This window comes from Trachurus japonicus, chromosome 17, assembly GCF_045865225.1.
Source record: "Trachurus japonicus isolate A0001 chromosome 17, Traja_1.0".
Lineage (NCBI taxonomy): Eukaryota > Metazoa > Chordata > Actinopteri > Carangiformes > Carangidae > Trachurus > Trachurus japonicus.
Window position 1 is genome coordinate 12595178 of NC_140923.1, and position 26062 is coordinate 12621239.

At 41.7% G+C, this 26062-nt stretch overlaps 1 protein-coding gene across 3 annotated transcripts in view; it reads left to right on the forward strand.

The window, feature by feature from the left end:
• The window catches only part of st6galnac3 (ST6 (alpha-N-acetyl-neuraminyl-2,3-beta-galactosyl-1,3)-N-acetylgalactosaminide alpha-2,6-sialyltransferase 3), a 107687-nt gene extending 95586 nt beyond the window's left edge, over positions 1–12101 (forward strand). For all 3 annotated transcript variants that reach the window (XM_085804734.1, XM_085804733.1, XM_085804732.1), the window contains exons 4-5: positions 7162–7269; positions 11298–12101. In XM_085804734.1, the coding sequence (XP_085660860.1) occupies positions 7162–7269; positions 11298–11487 (298 nt within the window). In that variant the 3' untranslated portion in view covers positions 11488–12101. The remainder of the gene's footprint in view (positions 1–7161; positions 7270–11297) is intronic.
• The last annotated feature ends 13961 nt before the right edge of the window (positions 12102–26062 follow it).

The window sequence follows — 26062 nt, forward strand, 5'->3', positions numbered from 1 at the left end:
AAGCAGCTTCACACTCTGCCTTATCTTCTTTTTCTTTCTTTTTTTAAATTGGCCATGCAATAAGAGCATCCTTTCAACTAAGTTGTCCCATTATAATTGTCATAGGTAAACACACACAGCCTGCTCCAGACCTTGACTTCCATCAGTCGCTGTGGCCGCGTCTCCACTTCCTGCTTTGAGTTGTTAGTTATCAGGTCAGCAGATCCCGCCCACTTTTATTCATTTATTCCAGCTGGCTTCTTCTTTTCTTTTTCTTTTTTCTTTTTTTTTCTGCTTCGGGACATTCAGCTCTCGACCAGGGACGTGGTGTATGTGTGTGGAAGTATGAATGTGTGCCTGTGTTTGTGTGCGAGAGCCTGTATGTCTGCTGCTGGAGTGGCAAATGGCTAATGAATAATGCAGGGTAATAGTGATGTGTTGACAGCTCTGACAGCTGAGAGCTGCCGAGCTGTGTATCAGTGATAATGTGCCATTTCCCGTCTGTGCCCCTCCACACCCTTATTTCAACAAATTGCATTTTTTGTAATTTCACCTCCCAACAACCTCAGTGTCCGTGTGTGTTTGTGTGTGTGTGTGTGTGTGTGTGTGTGTGAGCGAGAGAGAGAGACTTTGCTTTGCTGCACAAACTCAAAAGCCCAAAATACAACTGTGCCCATGAATGCACATTTCACAGCTGTGACGTTTCAAGTTTAGTTTAGTTTGCTAATTAGTTCCCAAATTAATTTCATCCTGTTTGTGCATCGGCATTGTGTGGTCACAATCGAGTGTTTGGAGTGTGCACCACCGTATTTACTGAGCCATTGAAAGAGCAACACTCGACCAAAACATGATGCTTTTCTTTCAATGAGTTATAGGGTCATAGAGGATACTGAGTTTTGAAATGTTTTATTCTACTGTTGAACATTTGTGATTGTCTATTATATAAATATATTGGATTACTCTTTATTTCTATGAAGGCTACTTTGAAAAATGCTGTAAACACTGCACTCGCATACATTTTGTAGGCAGGAGGCTGTAATAGGCCCCTCAGAGCAGCGTTACACCATCGGGCTAGGTTGAAGGCTGCGGTGAGCCACTGTTAGACAGTGAAAAGTGGGGCTGAGAGCAAGCTGGTTAGCATGCTAACTTCAGTAGTTACCGATGAGGTTGGTTCCCACTGGAGAAAAGGAATTAAACTTTTAGTTTTTTAGTATGTTTTTTATTTGAACTTGTCTTACTAGTAGCCTATTTTAAACTATTTATTGCACTCCCTGCACTTTTTCTTTTTCTCTCTTTTCTTTTCTCTCTTTGATATGTGGGCCAGTGTTACGACTGTAATGTATGTATGGTGTATGTATGTTTTTTTTTGCAAGTACAAAGCAGCTGAAATATTATGCCCATGACAAATTTCCCTCCCGGGACAAATAAAAGTTTATTTGATTTGATTTGATTTATTTGAACTTGATGCCAAACTTGCATCATCTCCTAATGCTGGACATGTAGCAACAGCAAAACGTTTGAAAAGCTCCTTTAAGTTGATATTGGTGATGCACATTTACACATCTAATAGACACAGAGCAATGATGGAGTTTGTAAGGGAAAGTTTTGGTTTAATCTGTTTAAAGGCAGGGTTGGAGATCCTGGAAAAACAGTTCTAGCAGGCCACATTTTGAAAATATACTAGTCCCAATGTGAGCGACTGCAGCATCGCTAACTTTCCTCTAGCTTTTTCTCATGGCTCATTCACATGAAAGAAAACACCTAATATAATAACATACCATAATAAACCACCCAACATCCAGCTTAGAGCTACGTTGCCACCTACCAGACTTCAGTGTGGTACATTGGATCACTGTCGTCTTTTCCATGTCGTAACTCTGATTGTGCACGCGTTTAGCGCAGTAGAGCGGTAGGGGAGAGTGGGGTAAGATGAGCCAGTGGGTAAGTTGACCCACCCCTTGTTTCTAGGAAACTATAGGAAGAAGTTAGCATGTGACCAAATATTTGGGAGGCAGGCATCATTTCATGGAGTCTGTGAAGATTAGAACCACGTGAGTAAAGTGGTTTAACATTTATGACCAAAAAATCATTTTTCACTCTTGAGAGTGAATTTTGTCGATCATAAGTTTCATGAGAATTGTGTTTAGACCAAAAGAGATGATTGCAAATTTGTTTTATACATGGGTTGTGGTATCTATGAGCTACAACATGAGGTAGTAAACTTAGCATGAAACTGCACCATTTTAGCTGTGAGAGCAATAAACCCAAGCCAAGGTAGCTGTGGGGTAAGTTGATCCATTTGGCCAGGGGTAAGTTGAGCCACCTATCCTATACACTTAAAGGTTGACTATGTAGAAATACAAGAAAAACAACAGAAAAAGAATTCCAGCAGTCGATTGCCAGACCGTTGCTAGGTAAAACGGGCCGTTGCTAGGGACTCCGCTCTGATCAGAGGACAGCAGAGGAGGAGGACTAAGCAGGATATTTACCTTATGTTTCATTTTTACCGTCATTAACAGCATAATAAATGACTTGTAGCTTGTTACAGTGACAGTGGAGGCTCTCTGCCTTCCACACCGCTGCTGCTCAGAGCCTCAGAGCCTCCGCTGTCACTGCTCTCGTCAAGTTGGAAAAAAAAAAAAAAAAAAGGAGCTCCGTGGCACCGAAAGTCCGCGACGATAAACGTGTTTATGACAGATAAGACTACACAAATACACCCATCCTAACAAGTATATGATAATCCATTGATCCACCGATTGATTATTAAAAAGGCTTGGTTGGAAACATGACCGGGAGGAGGCAGGAAAACAGCGGAGAACTGAGCCACGTGTCGGCTACAGGCAGGTAGGAATGTAAACAGAACGTTGACAGAAAGTCATTGTCGAGCCCGTCAAAAAAATTAAAAATAATAATTCAGACTAAAAAAAATGTTTTTATGGAAAAGCAATACTTTCATTCTGTACCCCTCTAAAGGCCCCATGGATGTATTATTTTTGAAAAAATATAGCTTTTAATAAATATTCTACATATTCAACCTTTAATGAATGCATTTTGGCTGTATATGTCGAAATGATTAAATCAAGATTCTGTATGTTTGTGATTACAGTAAGTATGTTCCTATAAACAGGAACAGTTGTTTATAGTGAGGCCAAACTTTACTTTCAAAGAAAAATATCTGGGATTCTTCCCAAGATGCCACGTAATTGCAAAACTCCCCAAATCTCAGTGAGTTGGTGGCTCAGCAGGAAGTCCCTGCAGTTTGTGTTCACCTGTAACCTGGACGGGTGAAATATTAAGTAAAGGGGGAGGTAGGAGATGGATGGAAGGAAAGAAGGGAGGGTTGATCAATTTACCCCACTCCTATGGCCAACTTACCCCATTCATGGTGTTAGTTAGCAACAAAACTATAATTGTCTTGATGTAGTGATCCTGAATACAAAAAGTGGCTCAACTTACCCCACTCTCCCCTACGCACAGAGGAGAGAGGGAGGGACAGAGACGGCAGCTTGATTGACACATCAAGATCCAATTAACTTGAACGTCACATTCAAGATGATTGGATGTTTTTTTTTTTTTTTTAGGATTGTCCGTCCCACAGGTGACTGACTTTTTTCATTTTTGTGAAAAAGCATTGAATTAATTGGTTGCACTCGGAGCGTGAAGAGGATTTCAGACAGTTTTGTAAAAAAAAAAAAAAAAAAAAAACGCTCCAGAATAGGATCTCAAACGCTGCCTTTAATCACCTCAGAAACAGAGGAATGATTGTTTAATCAATAAGGGTCAGCTGCTACTCTGAGCTGTAGCTGATGTCGTCAGTCACTTTGGACTAGACAGTGGTATTTATATACTTGAACTGTTTGTTTACTTGTAACTATCTTGTATTTAAGGCTCAGTCATCCTGACAGTGGGTGTCCAGACTCTTGAGACCTTTGTGGTTGAGAGATGCTGCACCCTGTTCGGCCGAATAGTAAGGACTTTAGTTAGATAAATGGTTGTAATAAATACTCAAAACCTCTGCAGGCCTCTATGGTTTCGTATTCTTCACCAGAGGGCAACGTTTTTTGCCCCCACAGCAGATAAAGTCCTCTTTATTTGTGTTGTGGTGTCCACTGGCTCCTCAGGTAAAAACATCTGTTTCTGTAGCTGCCAGATGTTCCAGTGAGCAGGAGGTAGTTCATCTCTGTCTGTCTGGTTTTCTTGAGTAGCACATCATTATGAGAGCAGCAGCCAGAAACCGAAAACAATGAGCTGGAGAGTCATTAAAGATGCTTTTTAATATGACTATTGTAGGCCAAGAAAAACAGAAAATATCCATTAAAAAAAGATATCTGGCGCAAATGATCTGCACTTGAGGTGGAGTGGGAGTAGTTTGGCCCATTTGGACTTTTGAAAATGTTGGCTGCAAACCTGTATCTAGTGACTCAATCATGATCTATCTTTTTAAAATGTCTCCCAGTAATGACTCTGTCAGCTACAGTAACGCCTTAAAAATCAGATCCCCAGCTGCACATGACACATTTTCACTTGTTAATCAGCAGGAACATGCAGAAGTTAATTTCTGAATAAATCTGCAGAAAGCCACAGCAGAAGTGACAGTGCACGCTCCACCTACAGAAACTGAGCTCACAGAGTCGGAGACCAAGGACACGGGCGTGAAGAGCATCACTCAGAGCAGAAATACCTCCGCAATTATTACCGAGCACCGAAGACAGACGCACTTCATCAGCAAAACGGCAAAGAGCAGCGCTGCCAAGAAAGGTGGTCGTGTGGTTAAACCGAGAGGCCGAGCCGAGCGTCATCAGAAAGTTTACAGGTTCACTCCCACAAAGAGCGGCTCAACAGCTTTGTCGTTGTCCAAGTGTCCTTGAACACAACGCAGCATCCTCCACCTGCTCATTGTTTTGCCGGCAGCAGCGGCGGCAGCGGCGGCAACCCGTGAAATGTAAAAATGTGGAACCTACAATATGTAAATGTGTTAAAATGTGACCCCTTTGCATTTAATGATGCATTTGTTTGCATAAAATTTTGCAGCAGCACTAGAATATATTTAAGGAGGCCACTGCAGTGCATCCAGTGAATTTTGCCTTCTGTGAATGCAACATTTAGACAATGGTCATCTTACATCTTAAGGCTTTTGTCTGTCTTGGTCTTTAACACATTCAGGCCATGTAAGGATCAATATGCTTTGTAGATCCATCAATCAATGCATCGAATGCGAATCATTTCCACACTGTCGGAGGAACTCAGAACCTGCTGCACACATGATAAATGAGAGCTGCTGGTCGTATGAGGTCACGTTAATTAAAGGTCAAAATTTCAAACCCAAATGCAACATTTTGGACACAGCACAGAGACACAAATCCCTGAGGTCTGGTGCAGTTTGCCGCCTCTCTCCACAGCAGGCCTGACAATGTAACTGCACATGTTTATGACTGACTGACTGACTGACTGACTGATCATGATTCCTCCATTGTTTCTGAACTGGCACAGGGAGGCAGAGCAGCAGCAGCATCCTCTTCCACTATTTTGAACTTATTTTGAACAGAAAAACAACAACTTGTACAGTAAATTAGAGCAGCATTATTGGGAATTTGGCTGCACCACAACTCTCTATATGTGAGCACAGGGAGAAGGAGGGAGGCACACAGATAAAGAGCTGGAACCAGCTGACACTAGGCAGAATGCAAATAAGACTCAATGATTCATATATTCATCATTTCAAGCTTTGGGAGAGTTTTGTTCAGGTTTTTTTTTTTTTTTTTATCAGCAACCGGTCTTTGTGGCTTTGTGATTTCATATGCCAGCAGTTCTCAATGTGAACTCACTGTACCTGTGTGTGTAGATTCCTCTCAGGTGACAGTGAACCGACATTTACTGATCTACAATCACTTGTAATATCATGCTCAAGCTTTTTGCAGATCATATAATTCATAAGGGGTCAGAAAGGGCTCGCAGAAATGTTTTATGGATATTTTTTTGTGTGTCACAAGCCGAAAAATGTGGTGAAAGCGCTGGTTTAGATCATTGTGACTCAGTGTTTGTGTTGGTCGCTGTCCAAGGTGCTGATCCTGGATCAGCCAGCGCTACAGGAGCTGTCCATGGTGCTTCATACAGTGACACTGACTCACAGCTTGGAGGAGTTATGCTTATTATTTTAGGAAAGTTGACTTTAAATTATGCAGTTTTTTTTCTTGTCTTTTTAAAGTGTCGATACGTGTTAATTAAATATCCAATAATTAAAGTAATTAGTCTCTTTTATCGCCGTTTACATGACACCTGTGCTCTTTCATCTTCTCTGTGGTGATACTACGATCACGCTCCATTTTTTTTCTCCCCTACATCATTATCAGTGTCACGCTGTGCATATGCTCTCTAATTTACACCAGGTCTAAGGCTTCTCATAGTATTTTGCATGGCTGAGAGGCAGGGCCGTCGTAGCCCCCCGCCTCGCCGGGGCGGGGAGCGTATACTTTATGACCCACTTCAGATGCTGTTAGTCCGGATTTGGCAAAAAACCTCGATGCATCTCCGCTGTGTGTTTGAAAATGATCAAAGAGTACTTTTTTTTTCTTTTCTTTGATAGGTCATATAACTCACACACTGCAGGTTTGATGCTGATGAAAGAATTATGCATGTTGTTATTGATTGGTCTTCGGGGTTTCTGCATCGCTCACAGGGGACGACATGTGCAACGCTGTTCGGCTAACCAACAAGTCTCTCTCTCTCTCTCTCTTCCTGTCTGAAGATACTGAATTTTACACATTTCCTCAACGCACACGACCTCTTTAAGTATTCATGCACGCAATTATAAATGGGTCTTTAAAATTAGGCAAATGGCTCATGTTAAAAGTTAGAGTGTGACAGACATATGCTTCCACAGTACGTCTGAGGAGACGTCTTGCTGCTCTGCAGAAACATTTACATTCACATTTACATTTCTGATCCCTCGCTGAGGCGGTTTTTCCAGAGCAGCCTACAATAAGAACATCTGTTAGAATAATTTCAATTCTCAGATCAACTGCATTACAAGCAGCACACCAGAGCCAAGAGCACAAAAGGTCAGAGAAACAGCATTCTGCAAACTCTGTAGATGTTGTTACAGTATGTTAATGCAAGGGATTTTTATGATTTTTTTCAAATGCAAATGAATATTACAGCAAATTTTTGTGTGTGTTTCTGCAGGATCCAGTCCGGCTCCTACCTCAGCACCGGCTGGTTCACCCTCATCCTCGCCATGGACATGTGCAAAGAGATCCATATCTACGGCATGATAAATGACACCTACTGCAAGTAAGACACCACCTCCACCACCACCACCCGCTCCCCCAACTGCCTTTCGCTTCCCCATATTGCGATGAAAAATGCACACATTCCCACAAAACTTAGAAAACTAGATTCACATTCATAGCGGCGCCGTCCGATTGCAGCCTCCCCCATAACTGGGGTCTGTTGGAATACATTTCCAAACGCCTCAGTTTGGATTTAATGGCTGAATTTCAATGCTGAAATCCATATTGGGTCCTCTGTGCCGTGAATACCATTATGTCTTCCTGCCTTGGAAACCCAGCAGGCTGCAGACTCTGGGTTGCTGCGGGTGGCTGGGCCGCAGCACCCGGCTCCTCCTCTGCTTAAAGTTTTATTTGTGTATTTTCCTGTCGTCTTCTCTCTGTCTTTCTGACTCGTCGGTGAGTGAGCTCCTGTCGCTGCGAGGCCGTGGGAGGGAAGACAAACAAGATGCTGTCGCTGTGAGCGTGGCTGCTCAGTCTCAAGTTCCTCTCAGACGGACTATGCGTTGTGTTTCTCCCCGCAGCTCAACCTGAGCTGCCTCAATCCTCCCCCCGAATCAAACGCTTTTACCTAATGCACGGTGAAAATCCCGTCTTTTATCCTCTCTGTGTTCCCCGCGCACAGCAGGACATAAAAACAGCCCCAGACACACGGCAGAAAGGAGCGATAATTTAACCAGCACAGAGGATTTTATGATTCACTGAGGCAGTTAAGGGCCGGCCTCCTCTTCCCGCCCGCCGCTCACTTATTTCCTTCCTTCCTGCGTGAGACGGGAGGATATTGTGTTTCCTCAAATTTTCAGAATGGACAATTTAGTGTCACACAGAGTCCCGCTGGCAGCCCCAGCCTCCACTCCTCAAAGAAGCAGAAGAAGTGATGTTTTGTGTGATGATGTTGGAGGCTCTATAGTCAAGAGTTGACCCCAGCAGTTGTGCAGTAATGGGACTTCAACAGGTGCTGCAGAGAGGGTGAAATTGAATTTATTTGTGAACACTGGTACGAACCAGAGTGTGACACAAAGGGAGGGGGAGGCGCTGATTGGGCTGTGTATCACCGAGCGCTGGCAGACAGCCACGGTCGGGTTTTCTCTCTCTGTGGACTCGGCTGGCTGTTGTGATGGCTGTTTCTCCTCCATCTGTATCCGCTCTCCCAATGAAATCGTCTCGTCCTCTCCCAGAGAAAAACGCTCGCAGCAGAATCCACAACGAGTTTGTTCTACCTCACCTGCTTTTATTCATTCTCGTCTTTTTAAAGGGATAGTTCAACATTTTTGGCAAATTGACCCATTGCCATAATCCCTATAGTTTTAGGAGTTAGGTTTGTTACCTTTAATTGTCGGTGCAAGCTATTTTTAGAATGGCGGAGCAGAGCCGCGAGCTGCTCAGAGCTACGCTATGGAGGCTGATGGAGTTATGGCGTTTCTTGGTTTCCCTCATCAAACTCATCAAATACACAATCCAACAACTCCAAAACGCTCTGGTGGACAAGTTGTGACCTGCACATTCACCACGCTATGAGATAATAACACAACGTTACCAGACAGAGTTGTTTTAGAGGTAAATTCATGCAAAACTGCTGATGCACGTTCCCGTCAGGGGCAGTTTTTCGGCAATTAATGTGCAGGTCATAACTTGTCCACAAGAGCTTTTTGGAGTTGTTGGATTGTGAAAAACTGCCCCCAACAGGAAGGCGCATCAGCGGTTTTGCATGAATTTCCCTCTAAAACAACTCTGTCTGGTAACATTCTGTTATTATCTCATAGCGTGGTGAATGTGCAGCTCACAACTTGTCCACCAGAGCGTTTTGGAGTTGTTGGATTGTGTATTTGATGAGTTTGATGAGGGAAACCAAGAAATCCCATTAGCTTTCGTAGCGTAGCTCTGAGCAGCTCACGGCTCTGCTCCGCCGTTCTAAAAATAGCTTGCACCGACAATTAAAGGTAACGAACCTACTCCTAAAACTATAGAGATTATGGCAATGGGACAATTTGCCAAAATGTTGAACTATTCCTTCAAGAGTTTAGAGAGGTTTTAACTCTGCGACTCTGCATCACTCAGTTTTCTGAATGTGTTCAGATTCACTTCGGCTCAGAATGAAAATTAATATTATCCTGATGTTTTACAAATAAATGCAGTTTAGTTAAAGGAGTATTTATTGAATATTTTTCTGCTGCCAACAGCGACTTTTTTTTTTATAAATGAGAGGACCTGCTGAGTGGAGAATTTTGCCTGAGGCGACTTCATTTCAAACTGCTGAATGCTGTCCTGAAGGATCTTCGCTTTAATAGTTTAGTAATTTAGTTTGCTTATTATTTGGCTTTATAGTTTGTAAAGCTGAGTCAATCAAAACCACAGACACTTGGAACCAAGCACAGACTGGGATTTGTCCCAAACTGGTTGAGAAGATGATGACTTTAAATAAACCTCCACTTGTGCAATTAAATGTATTTATTGCTTTTTTTATTTTATTTTAATCTTATTCACATTTTTTATTCATATTAAACCGTCAGATTTAAAATCCCAGTCGTGCTTTAAACTGATATTTCACAGACAGAGCAAAAGCATTTTCTGACAGTATATATATGTCTCACTTGGAATCAGCAGACGTTTTATCATCCAATCAATGTGTTGTTTTAATTTTGTGAACTTTTAACTTGTTATTCTCTATGAAGTTTCTTTAGATGTTTTATTTATGCTGCATTATTTCTTTAACCAGAAATACAAGATCAAAACAGGGGCAAGAAATAGATTTTTTTTTAAATGTGAATATTACACCCACGTAGGATAGAAAAAAAGAGAATAATGCAATGAAATTTGATGTGTTAAATAATATGAATCCGTTACTGTGATGGATATTCATTATAAACGCTCAGGTGAAGATTTCAGTTATCTTCTTCTGACCATATATTGTAGATAGCAGGGATCAAACTCCACTTACAAAGCCTCCTGCAGCAGAGTGAAACAGCTCCTGGAGACATAAAACCAAATGTTCTGCTCTGGTTGTTTTTAAAACATTTCTCCGAAGACGCAGCATTTCACTCCTGTAACAACGTCAGGCTCAGGACAGACGGCCGTAACACAACCAGGGTCACGCTTGATGCACAACAACCAGAGATATTGTCCTTGTTTGTATTCGACATGTTCCTCCTTCTCTGGCGCCACCATCACCCACAATGCAACTCAGTCACCTACAGTTTGGTCAGAGACTCAGGTGTGTTATGTTAGCAGCGAATGTAGCCTCAAACTGAGATGAGGATCAGGCTACAGAGGAAACTGACTCCACATCAACAGACGGTTAAAGGGATACTTCACTCAAACTCAATAATTCACCAATTTTCTACTCACCGTCATGCCAAGGAAGGGTTTGGAGAACTTTCAGAGTTATGAAAACGCTTTTGGAGTTCCAGGGGGGGTCCGGCTGGCAACGTATTTTCATATACTGGCGGTGGATAGAGTTCACTTTTGAATCGTCCAAAACACACACTATGAAACATCCAGATACCTCCATACTGCTCGTCTGTACTGACCCAAGTGTCCTGAAGCCGCCACATGAAAAAGTTGTTTGGAAAAAAAAAATAAAGATCTCTGTTTTTAGCCTTGTTGTAGCAGTAGCTCCCAGTGGCATCAAACATCAACAGAGCAACTGGGAGCTACTGTTACAACAAGGCTAAAAACAGAGATCAAATTTACTTTTTCCGAACAACTTTTTCATGTCGCAGCTTTTATCGATTTTGGGTGAAGTATCCCTTTAATTAATCTTTGTCTTTTTTATACATATATAATTCAACTTTTATTGATTTTGAGTGGGTAAGTTCAAGACACATTAACATATCAAATGAGACATTCAGTAGGCTAGGCAATAATATAATTGAAGTAAATGGCTACAGGATGAAGGTGATCGATACCAGAGAGGACTCAAAATAAATCATGGTCTACAACCTGGAATGAAAATAAATAATAATAAAGATAAAAAGTCATATTTCAGGGTTTTGGTCTCATCTTCCTCTCCTCTCCTCTCCTCTCCTCCTCCAGGACGGAGGGCTACAGGAAGGTCCCGTACCACTACTACGAGGCCGGCAGCCGGGACGAGTGTGCGGAGTACCTGCTCCACGAGAGCGCCCCCTACGGCGGACACCGCTTCATCACGGAGAAGTCCGTCTTCTCCAAGTGGGCCAAGACTCACGCCATCAAGTTCTTCAACCCGCCGTGGCAGCTGTCATGACCCCGGCTCAACCAGCACGGAAATCCCACATCATCATCATCATCTTCATCTTCATCATCATCACTGGTATCACCTTCATCATCTTCATCATCATCATCATCACTGGTATCATCACCATCATCATCATCATCACCATTGAAAGATCGACCGGATCGCTACACTGACACACACAGTGTCCCCTGATGATGTGCACAAACGACTTTTTTCTGCACGTCCACATCGAGTCCTGATTGGTCCAACATCCAGCAGCTGCGTGCTCATTGGACGGTTCATCTGGACGGTTAAAACATATCTTCTTCTTCTTCTTCTCCTCCTCCTGCCTCTTGAATATGAAGTCTTTTTTTTTTTTTTTCCTGAATTCTGAAGGTGGTGCCGCCGGCGCTCGGCTCTGCACCGACCGATCGATCCATCCGCTGCTCTGTGAGTTTAGCAAGAGATGGCTCGAAGACAAGGAGGAAACAACACGAAGGAGACACAACCGATCCGTCAACCGGCAGCGACCTCAGCGGCTCAGACGTCCGCGGGCGTTGTAATGTACCTGGCAGAGGCTGAATTTAAATATTTCTTTCTTTTCTTTTCTTTTTTTTTTTTTTGGTAGTTATTTCCAGGACTGAAGTTGAGACGAGTCACGTCGCCGCGGACGTCTTGACGAGCTCTGTTACCTCTGCGTGACTGTCTTCTGTCAGGCTGTAATTAATCTATAACGAGCGTAATTCAGGCCTTCATCTCTGACTGAGGGAGTACTGGAGGCAGACGCTCTGTCGGTTTCAATTTTCTCTGCTGCGTTTAGAAGACGCTTCAACAAACAAGGTCATTTGAAAAAGAAAACACAAGCGAGCGAAAAAAAAAAAAAGCAGATTTCAGTCGAACCAGAGGTGTAAATGTAAATCTGTGTGTTGACTCACACAACTTGAAGATGTCAGCTTTCTTTTTTTTTTTATAATGCTGTGAAATTGAATTTTAAGAGAGATGTCTTGGCGTCGACTTGATGTCTGGAATTTTTTGTTTTTTGTGTATTTATTCTGCAGAGTGAAGTTCCTGAGGCTCTTTAACGGTGTGCCATTGACGACATGCAGCATCACAGCATATAGAGCAACGTGCAATTAGGAAGCCCATCCGTATGGAGGGAGGAAAGTCATTTGTGACCCCACTGAGGGAGAGATTTATGTGTGCAGTGAAACCATTTGAAGTTAATTGTATTCTATTATCATTTTGTGCCTGCGATATACAGTACTCTGCAGTTCAGCTTATAGAGACAAGCTCTCTGTCGCTCTCTTTCTCTCTCTCTCTCTCTCTCTCTCTCTCTCTTTCTTTCTCTGTCTGGCTCAGCTCATCTTCTCGTCCAGCTTTGTGCCTCTTTGTGAACAGTATCACTGTGCGAACACATCTTCCCATTTGTCTTTGGGGGCGAAGCGTGCGTGTCTCCCGGTTCAGCCCATTACATTTGAATGCGTTTGTTCCAGGGCAGTGGAGGATAATCAGCCGAGGTGTGTGTGTGCAGATGTGTGTGTGTGTGTGTGTGTGTGTGTGTAGGTTGGCCGGTCGCCGTGGAGGCCTGAGACTCTGTGATTAGTGTCCCAGTCAGAGTGATGACGGCTCAGAGGGGACGACTGGAAGGATTCAAAGACTTCTAATTTAGCCGACTTGATGCACAGGCTCCCTGGTGACGGTAATATACTGCAGCTGAGCATCACAACCTTAACTCCTCCTGCAACGCACTGTTTACTAAAACACACTATAAAAAACACACACTGTTGCAGACTGTGTGAGTGCTTGTGGTGATTTACGGGACAAAACATTGAAAAAACTGAACTTAACGGGATAGTTCAACATTATGGCAAACTGGCCCATTGCCATAATCCCTATAGTCATAGCAGTAGGTCCGTTACCTTTAATTGTCGGTGCAAGCTGTTTTTAGAACGGCGGAGCAGAGCCGCGAGCTGCTCAGAGCTACGCTACAACTCACAACTTGTCCACCAGGGCGTTGTGGAGTTGTTGGATTGTGTATTTGATGAGTTTGATGAGGGAAACCAAGAAATCCCATGAGCCTCCGCAGCGTAGCTCTGAGCAGCTCGCGGCTCTGCTCCGCCGTTCTAAAAATAGCTTGCACGGGCGGCTGTGGCTCAGGAGGTAGAGCGGGTTGTCCACTAAGCGGAAAGTCAGTGGTTCAATTCCAGGCTCCTCCTGGCAACATGTCGAAGTGTCCTTGGGCAAGACACTGAACCCCACACTTGCCCCCCGATGTGTCCATTGGGTGTATGAATGTGTGTGAATGGTTAGATGCCTGCGCTGTATGAATGTGTGTGCGAAAGGATGAATGCAACCTACAGTGTAAAGCGCTTTGAGTGGTCAGAGAGACTAGAAAAGCGCTATATGAGTGCAAGTCCATTTACCATTTACAGGCAATTAAAGGTAACAAGCCTACTGCTATAACTATAGGGATTATGGCAATGGGCCAATTTGCCAAAATCCCTTTAACTGAGTGACCTTGAAAACAAAAAGTTCGACAGAACAAAAAAGACTGAATGAAGCTTCAATTGGGTTAAATGTGTTGCTACAGTTCCTACATATCAACAGTGTCCCAGCAGCACCTCTCTCACTACATTTCAATATGAAGCAGGTCCGACCTGCAGTGAAATATGCGTTTGAAGCGGTGGTTATTTGTAACTTTGATGTCAGGAAAACAAGCCTTTCTCCGCCGCTGGAACTTCTCCAAGAATCTTTTTAAGAAACTCAGAAACTTAACTTTCGACAAAACAGTTTCAACCTGAAGGAACAAGGCCCTTAAATTAGTTCTTGAGCCAAAAAAAAAAAAGTCAGAGCAGTGAGAGTGGTGCTTTTACGTCACAGAAACTTGGGTACAGCATTAATTCACAGAGTGAGAGATCTCAGGAGAATCAGCGTCAGGACAAAACAAAATTACACAAACAAAATGATGTTGTCAGTTCTGATTAGTCTAGAAAATGAGCGATGCAATAAAGCGTGAAACACTCGGCAGATTGAAGAGCCAAAGTTCATCTTTGACTTTGGAAATAAAGAATTAAAAAAAAGACAAAATAATCTCATCTCATTATGAAAACCATTCGATGTGGTTGAAAGTCCCCTCTCTGTCCACTCTGCACGTTCACCAGGCAACAACATCCACTCAAACACTGAACAGTTCATTTTCAAACTTCATCCATTGTGTGTTTCCCACTTTTATTTTCAATGCATGATGATAATTTAATTTCTGAGTGGAGTTATTTTGGTTCTTTAGCCGCTGAAATTACTTTAATGAAACAAAATTAATTTAGTTTTTAAAGCCAATTTAGTCCTGACTTGTCAAACCACTTTCTCTTTTAGTCGAGAATTAACTTTATTTCACTAGAAGTTGCTAAAATGATATGGATGAATTAATAACAGCAACACACACACACACACACACAGCAAACTAATTGACCTCTGGCTAAGCCCCGCCCCCTCCACTCACTCGGACAAACAGTCAACATTCGGTGACAGTTGCTATGGCAGCTGTCACAGTAGGAGACATTTCACAGGAGGCAGTTGATGGTTTTTGGAGACAGAAAGATTAAATATCATCTCAAAGTCACCAAAACTTCACTTAGCTTAACTGCTATGGCTGTCGGTTGCAGCGAAACGCCGATAGCGATGGGCTAATTTCTGTTAGCCTGTCTATGGAGTTTTGCATTATACGTTAGCATTAAGCTAGCGGGCTTTATGCTTAGTTGTGATGCTGGCTAACATCCAAACATCTCTCACAATATGTTGCCTCAAATACGTTGTTGACTTAACTTAGAACAGATGTAGACATCCTTGTTAAGTTTATCCACGTTTAGTTGGTGTTGTGGTCTACTGCATAACTTTATCCAGAGCAGACACTTCTCTCGGTTGAGATGTGGCTTAGGAAAAGGTAAAAAAAAATCCCCCCCGTGGCCTCTCAGGATACCTAGTGTCAGAGTTGCATGTACCCCATGAACACCGTTTGACCATTTTAAACTTAAAATGTCAAGAAAAAACATATAAAAACAAATGAAAACTGACTAACTGCAATGCATTTCAATGGACGTGGAAGCAGAGAATGTCCGAGTGTATGGGCTAGCTATGTGCACTGTGATTGGCTCATCGTGTTTGGGGGCGTGGCTTAGCCATAGGTCAATTCCATGACCTCATCATCTCAACATATTTTGACCCGTAAATCACCAGAGTCATACTCATGAAGGTCGTCTTTGTGTCAGCTGCATGTGTGGAAACATCAGCAGCAGGAAACTCTGATGTGTCTGTGTGTTCTCCAGACGGACGACTCCACTCCACAGTCCGTAGCGTCTCACCGCCGTCACCTTGTCACTCATTGTAAGTCGACCTGGCTGACAAGAGCATCGGCAAAATGTAAAAAAAACGCCCTGTTTTAAATTCCTCCGCGGTGTTGCTCAGCAGATAGGAGGCGGCCGTTAACACAGGCGGGGGGTCACAGGTCCGATTTCCTCTGGGAAAGACGTGAGCTCCAGAGGTATTCAGACTGAGCATCCACCAACCCCTAACGTTATGTTGAAACTGAAACATCCCAGTTTTGTTTTTCCTGCTGCTCGAAGCCTGGAGATTTAAAAAAAATAAAATAAAATAAAATCTGGGCCTTCAGCTCCTGTGGGAAAACGGTTGCAGATACTGAAGCGTGAATTCATACGATATGCCGTGCATGTTACATGATTAACATACAGCTTTTATACATTCCCACTCAGCCTGTGATTGTGCAGTCATCTGGCAGCTTTCCGCCGATCGGTTTTTACCTCTACTGTACAGAACATCCACCATAAATTGTAAAGCACCTCACACCAGGAGGAGGAATTAACTTCTGCTGAGACATGTTTTATCACCGTGATCTAATTTTCTTTGTGCATCTTTTTAAATATTTGTTTTACTTATAACTGGAAGAGGAGCACTGTGCTCCCTCTGTTCATTTTTTTTTTTTTTTTTTAATTCTTTGCAAGTAATGGTTTGCTTTTATTTTTTGTTGATGCAGTGGTTTGTGTGCATCAGCATGTGTCGTTGTTGGTTTTTTTTTTTCTGCTGCAGGTTGCATGTTGCCAACATTTTTTTTGCTGCTTCAGGCTCCGCACTCAGTTATTTTCTGATCAACAAACGCTCCATTGTTCTCAGTTAGAGCACACCGCACGAAATGCCCACGGATGTGTTACAGTGAATATTATGGAGAGCAGACGCCCTCTTATAGGCTCCCATGAATCATTTGCTGGCTCCCAGGAAGGACACACGGAGACACGCTCGGCTCTGAAACACCATGAATACAAGTAGGAGGCAAAAATAAAAAAGTTACTTTAAATTTTTCATAGCTCAATTATGGTTTTCTTATCTTTAAATGGAGTTGGACGCGTTCTTTCACAATCTGTGGCTCAATTCTGGATCTGCATCATCATTTGACGGGTTAGTGTTAGTGCTGCAAAGTAGATTCAAGACGCACCTTCTTCTTTCTTCTGGGACTCCATCTCGAACCATGAGACAAAACAGTCTCCAATCAAATGCAGACCAAACCCCCAGAAGTCCCTGGACTGATCAGTTACCCCAGAGCTGAGTAGCTGAATTTAGCCCCCGGTCCCTGCTACACGTTCATCTACCTGTCACTCAAAGTGTCCACGCCCTCAATTATGCAGAACTTTAAAAATGTAAAGGGACAACGAGGAGTTTCTATTTTGTTATAAAAAAGTCTCATGTTAATGTGGATGAATCTACGCTACCCACACTTGTTAATGGCTCCATTTTCGATAAATGTATTGTTTTGTCTCTATCGTTATTTTGTTATTTTAATTAATGGTGGAAGTGCTGGGCGAGTCGTGAGAATAACGCAGCCGAATCGCCGTTTATGGTCGGAACTACAACAGTATGTGATCGTCTTCGAACCTCTGACTTTAATTATTGATGAACGAAAACATGAGTCTGTCTTGCGCCGGTCAAAGAAATGTACGGCGCGTGCGGAGGCTCATAAATGTAATGTGAAAACGCTTCGCTTTTCCAAAACTCCTTGTTGTCCCTTTAAATGAGCAAGTTTCTATAAAAATTTCACCCCCATACAGTCGTCATGAAGGAAAACATTAGCTGTAAAAACCTAAACCGTTGTTGCCCAGGTCTGTTTATTTCTGCTGTAAAGTTAAAACCGACTCACTGGTGGAGCCTCTAGTGGCCAAATGACGAACTGCAATTTCGGTTCTTCTACTGTACAGTCGGAGGTTACAGTTTGTTTCATGGTCAAACTCATCTCAAGATTACATTATTATGTAATCGCTATCGAGTTGCTCAGTGCAACAGCTAACCGTACAACTTTTAAAACCTCAAGTTTTTATGGAAACTAGTGACATAGTAGCAAGGTTGCCACATGGTGGCACAAAGCAGAGATCTGTTCATTTCAGTTCAGACTTTGTGGTTTCCAACGTATCCAGTCCCTGAACTGATTCAGCTCCTGTTTAAATGCTAAGCTAAGCTAGGCTAAGCTAACTGTAGCGTCCTACGTATCAGAGTGGTATCGATCTCCTCATCACCGTCTTTCTGCCAGATAACTAATAATCATTTGGTCCAAAATGTTACACTTTTTCTAAAGTCATCTTCTTGGCTTGTAAAACTTTGTTCAGCTCAAATTTTGTCTCTTTTCTTTCCAGTGCAACTCGAATTCATTATTAAACGTCCTGATTTCTCGTTCTGAGCTCTGAAGTCTCGACTCGTCTCAAACCTGAAGCAGAGACTTGACTCTTTGTTCTTCGCTGTATATATGCAAATGGGTTTTTAAAAAAAGAAGACACAAACACTGTCCTCAGCTGCTCGACAACAGAAATGGCAGCAGAATGAGCTCCGACTGTTCACACATCGTATAATAATACAAAGTTTAAAAAGAAAATTGAAGGTCATTTCCCTTAAAGCAGAGCTGGCTTCATATAAAAAGAAAGAAAACAGAGTCCTGATTAAAATGTGTGGGCTGCGAGGTCGAGGGACAAAGACATGAATTGCATCGTTCCTCACTCTTTTTTTTTAAAAGCTCTAATTATTTTTGGCTCCTTTTTGTCCCTGCAGAGATCGGTCGATTTCTAAAGAACATGTGATTGTCTGACTCCACGTCGATATCTTCTCTTCAGGTCACTATGTAGCATCCGACTCTTTCCCTCACGCCTCTTGTACTTGTTGCCATTTTCTCAAATGCCTCAAGTGCTTTACGTCGAGAACTTGATTTGATTTCTCTTCTCTTTCCCCGTGTGCATGTCTTACTATTATGTTTTTGTTTTTTTTGTTGTTGGGTTTTTCTTTTTGTGTTGTGAAGCACTTTCCCCGTTCTCATCTTAAGGTCAAGTGTCCTTGTGAAGTGTGTAACTTTGGGTGTGTTTGAGCTACATCGAATGTACTATAACACTGAGGTTGTTATGATGGAAGAAGAAATGTGTTGTTTTGTTTTTTTTGTTTGTTTTTTTTGCTAACACGGCTAACACACTCCTTTTTATTGGTGGTACAATAACATCCAAATGCTGCATGGATTATTGCAGGTTGTTGAAGTGTACGTTTTGTTGGAACAATAAGTAGTGATTCTATGTATTCTTCTGTCACTTGCTGTCTACATTAGCAAAAATTAGATATATTGTGAATGTTCTCATTTTTTATCAATGTGTCTTCTGTCTTTTATTCACTGTGGGGATTAAAGAAAACCTAAAACCCCCCCTTTATATGATTAAGTTCCTTTCTACACAAAAAAAAAACTAAAAAACAGAGTAAGCAGCATCAAGAATGTAAAAGGACCCTTGGTGAAATGTGTTCATATTGTTATATAAATGGAGCCTGAGTTGAGCTGTCGTCTCAAACCCGGTGTCTCATGAGATTATTAAAACATCGACGACGGAGGAGCGGGGATGTGCTGAGTTCACACAGTTTGCCGGGAGTTTGGGTTTTTATGTAACCTCTGCATAAATAAACATGAGTTTGAAATAATACCTACATCCATGGGTTTTTATACGACACTAATGAATAAAGTATATCGAGACTGAAAATTAGAGGAGCACTCCGGGCATTTACGATCACACTTTAATATATTTAAGTTGACTCATAAAAATTGGATTTTAACAAAGGTACGGTACAACACGCAGCAATAAAGCTTCTTTTCTTACTCCATGCACACCTGAATGTAATAAAATCTAAATATCTCCCGAAAACCTTGCTTATATTCTACTAATTTGCCACAGTTGATACATTTTGCATGATTAAAAGACGATTTTCAATACTGCAAGACGTGTTTTTAATGAGTATCTCTGCAGAGTTGCACAATCTTTGTTTTCCCATCCATTTGTGGTAAATAAAACAGAAGAAACATTCACATGGTTATATAAGTTTAGAAAAAGATGTAGTTAAATGTGTTAATTAAAACTAAACCACACCCTTTTGCAAACCTTAACCTGTATTGATAAAATACCCCACTTTGAGCGTGTTATAAATACACGACGCTTAGAATAAATCATGTAAAACTGTAAAACAAATTGACGTCACAAGAGTCAATCTTGCTAAACTTCACTTTACGTTGTGTTTCCAACATGATGATGTGGGGTTTTTTTTACTGAGTTTGTAGAGCGTACGTGTTGAGCCGTTGAGTTTCTCTTTAAATATGTTTCCACTGAGTCGTGACTCCAGACAGTTTCGGCTTAATCTCTGAGTAAAGATGTAGTGTGGCTGAGCAGGGTTTAATTGAATAGTGTATCATTTTTATCAGCCTCTAGTGTTATTATATCAGGTCCCAGGAGGACACCGAGTCTTTTGTGGTATTTATCAAAATGTTCCACCACGGGCGCAGGGAGAGAAGCTGTGTTTGGTTAATGCTGTTTCACCCCCTTTGGCTTCAGTTTAATTAATAGACAGTTTGAATTGTCGTCTGGCCTGAGCTGACCAACCAGCGTCAACACAACAACGTCTTCAATCCCTGCAGTCCCATCGGTCCAGACACAAACATTAACATACAAAAACATATTCTGAACACTGTGAATGTTACCTTACAGGATAATAAACCCACGTGTGTGTGTGTGCATGTGTGTGCATGTGTGCGTGTGCTGAGCTGACTACATCAACTCAGCAGGCGCTTCCGTCTTCTTTATGAAAGCCTCAGACAGTACAATGACATGGCTGATGTATTAACTAATAACTAAATAGCTTCGAGCGCGGCTGCAGAGCCCATTCATTTCTCAGAAGTGCTGGGTGGAGCCGTATACAGGGAGCTCCATGTCTGAGCAATGGGAGTAATGGACATAATGTAATTTACACGAGCTCACAACAACAGAGAAACTAATGAGCCGCTGGATAAAGGGAGAAGGAGAAGAAAAAAAACAGCAAAACAAAACATGTTTTTTTCAGCCCAGCAGTCATTTGTACTCAAGTTACCTTGACTGTGTTCAACCTCATTTTAAATTCCAGCCTGACCCCTGTATTTACTTTTAATTTTTTTTCCTCCTGCCTTTTTTCTTCTTCCTCTTTTTTTTGGTTTTATTTGGCAGCTGGCACCCATTAGTGTTTTCTGTTATGTGCACAGCTTAACTGAGCAAGGTCAATGAGACAACTGGAATCTTTTCAATTCAGTGTTCGCAAATTTGTTCTTGCACAGCGTTTGACCTCTCCAGGGCCAGATGGTGCCACAATATGTAGAATTATCATAGCTCAGGGACACCTAACCATGGTAATTAGAAAATATAAGGGACAAAGAAAAAAAAAAGGGAAGGAAAAATGTTCTACTTTACACCCTACCTCAGGATGGAGCGTGTTTTTGTTCATTTTACTCCAAGAATTTCATTCAGGCAAATCGTTTTTTGAGAAAAATAAAAAATAAAGCTGCTATGTGTGAAATATTCACACTGCACTTTATTGTCCCTTACAATTTTAAAAAACTGTCCACAGTTAAATGTGCTGGGAAAATCAACACATAAAAAAATGCTGCAAAGCCGAGATGTTTCCTGAACGTCAACAGAGCTCACATTCAAAATAATAAACCAGTGTTTTGAGAAAAACTCCTCAGGCCTCATCGCTTTAGTGCTGAGAATTATGGGTAGACCGACGCCACCCTGGTGTCTGTTCGCTGAATATGAAGCTGGTGCCAGAAGGCAGTTCAAAAACAGTAAATAAGAGCAGATGGATGCAGCTAGCAGAGGCTCAGGTTATAGCCAATAGCTGGTCAGCCAGTTAGTTAATGAATCTCTCCACAGATAAAAACATACGGCTGCCAACATCCACTGAAGATCACTGACTGACACGTCACATTATCTTCACTCAACACGGCAGCATGTCAGGGCCGGTGTCGGTTAGAGAAACCAGCTGAACAGGAGGGAGGGGGGGTATTTTTCTGACTTTAAAACTTAGTTGCAGGGTTACACAAATGTGTTTTCTTCTCTGCTGATTTAGAAGAAAGTAACTTCATAATGTCCGAGTGAATATCTGAGTTTTTTTCCTCTAAATTTTGCAACTTTGAAAGTAAAATTCTTCAATTAAAAACACAGAAAATTGACCTACCTCTCTTCAAGCTACAGTAGTTTTTATTCAAACCTAAAATAATACTCTATATATAATTAAAACTATACAGCATTTTTTGGTTTTAAATAGTGTTAATTAGTTGTTGGTCAGTGCTCTGGTGCTCCCATTAAGCATTAGTTAAGCATTAATTATAAATACTGAATTCTTCATTTATAAGGCATGAATACTCATTAGTATGTAGTTTATAAATACAGATGGTGCTTAAAGCAGAAGTAAAACATTTTAACTGTGTTTATAAACAACATACTAATCAGTATGCATGTGTTATAAACCGTAACTTGCGGCTTCAATGCTAACTAATGCTTAATAGTGTGTACTTATTATAAAGTGTTACCGATTATTTTTTCAGTCTAGCCATATTCTAATTCTTGGCAGCAAAGTGAATCAATACATTTCCCCAAATGTCAAACAGTTCTTTTAAAGTCTGTGCTTGTACGACTTCACAGGTGCTGGTTAAAACACGAGTTACGATCCAGTCTTGAACGCACCATAACGTCCTGTCAGCCGATGGAGTTAGCAGTCCCCGCCCGTCCTCGTCCCTACGTCACCACATTCACGCGCATCCCTTGGCTGCACACACAGCCCTTCATGCCGTTCTCTCTCCTCATTGGATGAAGTTTGTAGGATACAAGAAAAGTTTTCTCCTCGGCTCAGAGCAGAGCAGAGTGACACGGGTCTGTGTTTCGGTCCAAACACTCTCACTCTAAGACTTATATTAACACAAAAATATCGCTTACTTCTGCTTTAACCTTAACCCTAGTAAGAGTAAAACATTTCAAACTGTATTTATAAACTACATACTAATGAGTATTCATGCGTTATAAATGATGAATTCAGTATTTAATGCTTAACTAATGCTTAATAGTGTGTGTTTTTTTTTTTTAATCTAGCCTAAATTGGCAGCAAAGTGAATCAATACATTTCCCCAAATGTCAAACAGTTCTTTTAAAGTCTGTGCTTGTGAATGAGAGGTGCTGGTTAAATCTCTACATCTTAAAAAGTCGATGTGCAGACATACTGTAGAAGTTTGTCTCGTCACTTTCTCTCTTTTTTTTTGTCACCTGCAGTTTCCCCGGTTCACAGATTAAATCCCAGCATGTGGTTAATCTCATTCAGCACTTTGTGTCAGCACATCGTCAGAATATCATTATCATCTCTTTGCACAAACACACAGGCTGTTTGCACTGATGGTTGTTGTGACACATGAAGAAAAGTGTGGGCTCCTCTCCCTCATGTTTCAGGCTGTAGTTACAGTCTGCCGCCTCTCTGAGAGCTTTTTATCATTCAGATCATTTTCTTGCCCACAGGCAGTGATATCTGTACAGATCTACATTTGGATCATGTCACTTTTTCATCGCCTGAATCCGACTTGTGTTTTTTTTTTTCTTTTTCCTTCGTCTAATAAATGAGTGATCCTAATTATCCCTTTTTCTTTCCTCTTCATTTGGAGCGAGTCGTCCGCCTGCTCTCTTAAATGAAAACTTATGTCTCTCATGTTTCTTTTTTCTGCTCCGTTGCTCTAATGACCGTTTGGCTGTCGGTTGACAGATGCAGCCAATTATCCAGGTGTGTGTGTGTGTGTGGGACACATCGAGTCAACAGATCACCTTCCCCCAAGCAGTGATCTCCAGCTGTGCACGAGGCCCAAACACACTGTGTGTGCAATGCATGGACGTTTGTTTGTCTGTCTGTTTGTTTTGTGCCTTTTTTCTTGTTTTTATTAAATGTTTGCCTCTCTGTCTCTGCTTGTTTGCATGTTTCACGAGGTTCTCTGGACGGTGCGATCACACTTTCTGGACTCGGCCCTGTCCACTTGGCGCTGGACTGGTGCTTCCCGCCAGATCCTGTTAATTGCTGCATTTTTCACTGGTTTCAAAACCCTAAAACGCTCTCAGTCTGTAGCAGAAAATAAAATGATGAGAGAGTCCATGTGGGAGAGGAAGAGAGAGAGAGAGCCGCCATGTTGATTTCCCCCAGTCTGGTAACTTGAAACTGTCTGTAACATTGTAAAGTGCATAAATGATGGAGGAGCACATTGTGTTTTAATTAATTCCACGCAGGTTTCTTTAAGGCTCTTTAACAATACATCCCTGCAGTCGCTCCGCTGCTTCATTAATGACTCACGTGGAGCAGACATCACTTTGATCGCCACTTTTTTTTACTACACCCACCTCCCTAAAGAAATATGAGTGCTACACTAATTGCCTCATGTTTATATTGATTACATCCACCTCCCCCCAGTACTCACTCATCCTCCCATCTTACCACCTTTCAGCGAGCATGCCGAGCCTGTCAGGAGTCAGTAACATCGGAGGGATAAAGTGCACGGAGCTGGCACTAAATGTCAACAGTTTTTCCAGATTATCTGAGGCAACAGAAAACAGTCGAGTGTGACTAATTGCAGCCGTAGTTCTGACAAAATAAATCTCACTGCTGTCGGGGAGAGAGAGCTTCGGTCAGGGCCGTTGCTAGGAATTCTGGGCCCCCTTAAAGAATACTAAAGTGGGCCCCTCCCCCTAACTTTTCCTTTTTTTTTTCTAAGACTACGTATGTATTATCGTTTTTTATTTAGCCTTCTTTGTTTTGATGCTAATGCAGCATTACACTGCAAAAACTCAAGTATCTTAGCAAGAATATTTGTCTTATTTCTAGTCAAAATTTAATTTCTCGTCAAAACAAATCTCATTATACTTAAAATAAGGCACATCATATTAAAAGTAGCTTGTTTTTAGACACTTTTTACTTCTTTCAAGCATATTTTCACTTGGAATAAGTAGAAAAAATCTGATAGTGGAGCAAGTTTTTCTTCCTTATTACAAGCACAAAAAACTCGCTTTCACTGGCAGATTTTTCTATTCATTGTGAATTTAAGTGAATATTATCTAAAAACAAGTTAATTTTTAGGTAATGAGTCTTATTTTAAGTGGAAAGAGATTAGTTTTGACTAGAAATGAGACATTTGGACAAGAAATAAGACAAATATTCTTGGAAAGATGTTGAGTTTTTACAGTGTACTATGAGTATTAGTCAGGGTCTTACGCAGAATAAATCAGTCATACAAAGATTAGACTACTGGGGTTTTTTATGGGCCCCACTGGGCGCTGGGCCCCTAGAATTATCATCACCTTTCTCCCCTATACAACGGCCCTGGCTTCGGTAGGCTATGGGGCTGTGTTTACATTTTTTTCCCCCACATAATTTAAAACACCTTGATAGCAGAGACATGTGTTTTACATCGGGTTGAGTGAGGATTGTGTTGAAATATGAAAAGATGCTAAGTAACGTCTCACCTAATGTCCTTGTTTACCTCCCCTGTCCTCCCGTCCCTGCAGCTCCTCTCCTGTATAATCATAGTTGATATCATCCTACAGTTTCTCTGGGCCTGAGGGTAATTGAATTGCTTTAAAAGGTCTTATCTGTGGAAAGCCTCCCTCCGCTCATCTCAATCAATCACCCCCTCTGACGCCTGTTTATATTCCTCCCAAATACATTAGCTACATGTTGTCTTTATTCATTTTCCAGTGTGTTTCCAGTTTTATGCCGACGACGTCCTGGTGTGTGTGTGTCTATGTGTGTCTGTGTGTGTGTGTGACAGCAGATGGAAATGATTGACTGCTCTGTCTCTGATTCGCTGCTGGAAGGCGTCAGCTGTCTTCAAGGTGCACGAGGATCAAGGCGAGCGCTCAGCGACTGTGAAAGTTTCCTGGTTGTAAACACTTTTTCTTGTAACACCCTGATTCACACGTTACACATTCACTCCCCCCGCCCCCGTGGGAGCTCGCCACTGCACCCACAATCCTTTGCTGTTGTTGACTGAGAAACAACCTGGTGGGTGGTAAACAGTTTCCTACTTTTATATATATATATATTTTTAAAAGCAAACAATGTGATTTTTGGGAGGTTTATATTGAAACTATAGCATAGTATCTTTGTGTTTAAGTTTTATATCCACATCAGGTGCAATATAATAAATTATATTGCGCCACCCAGTGCTACATAAGTTATGTAAAATCAGTCTCTAACTCCA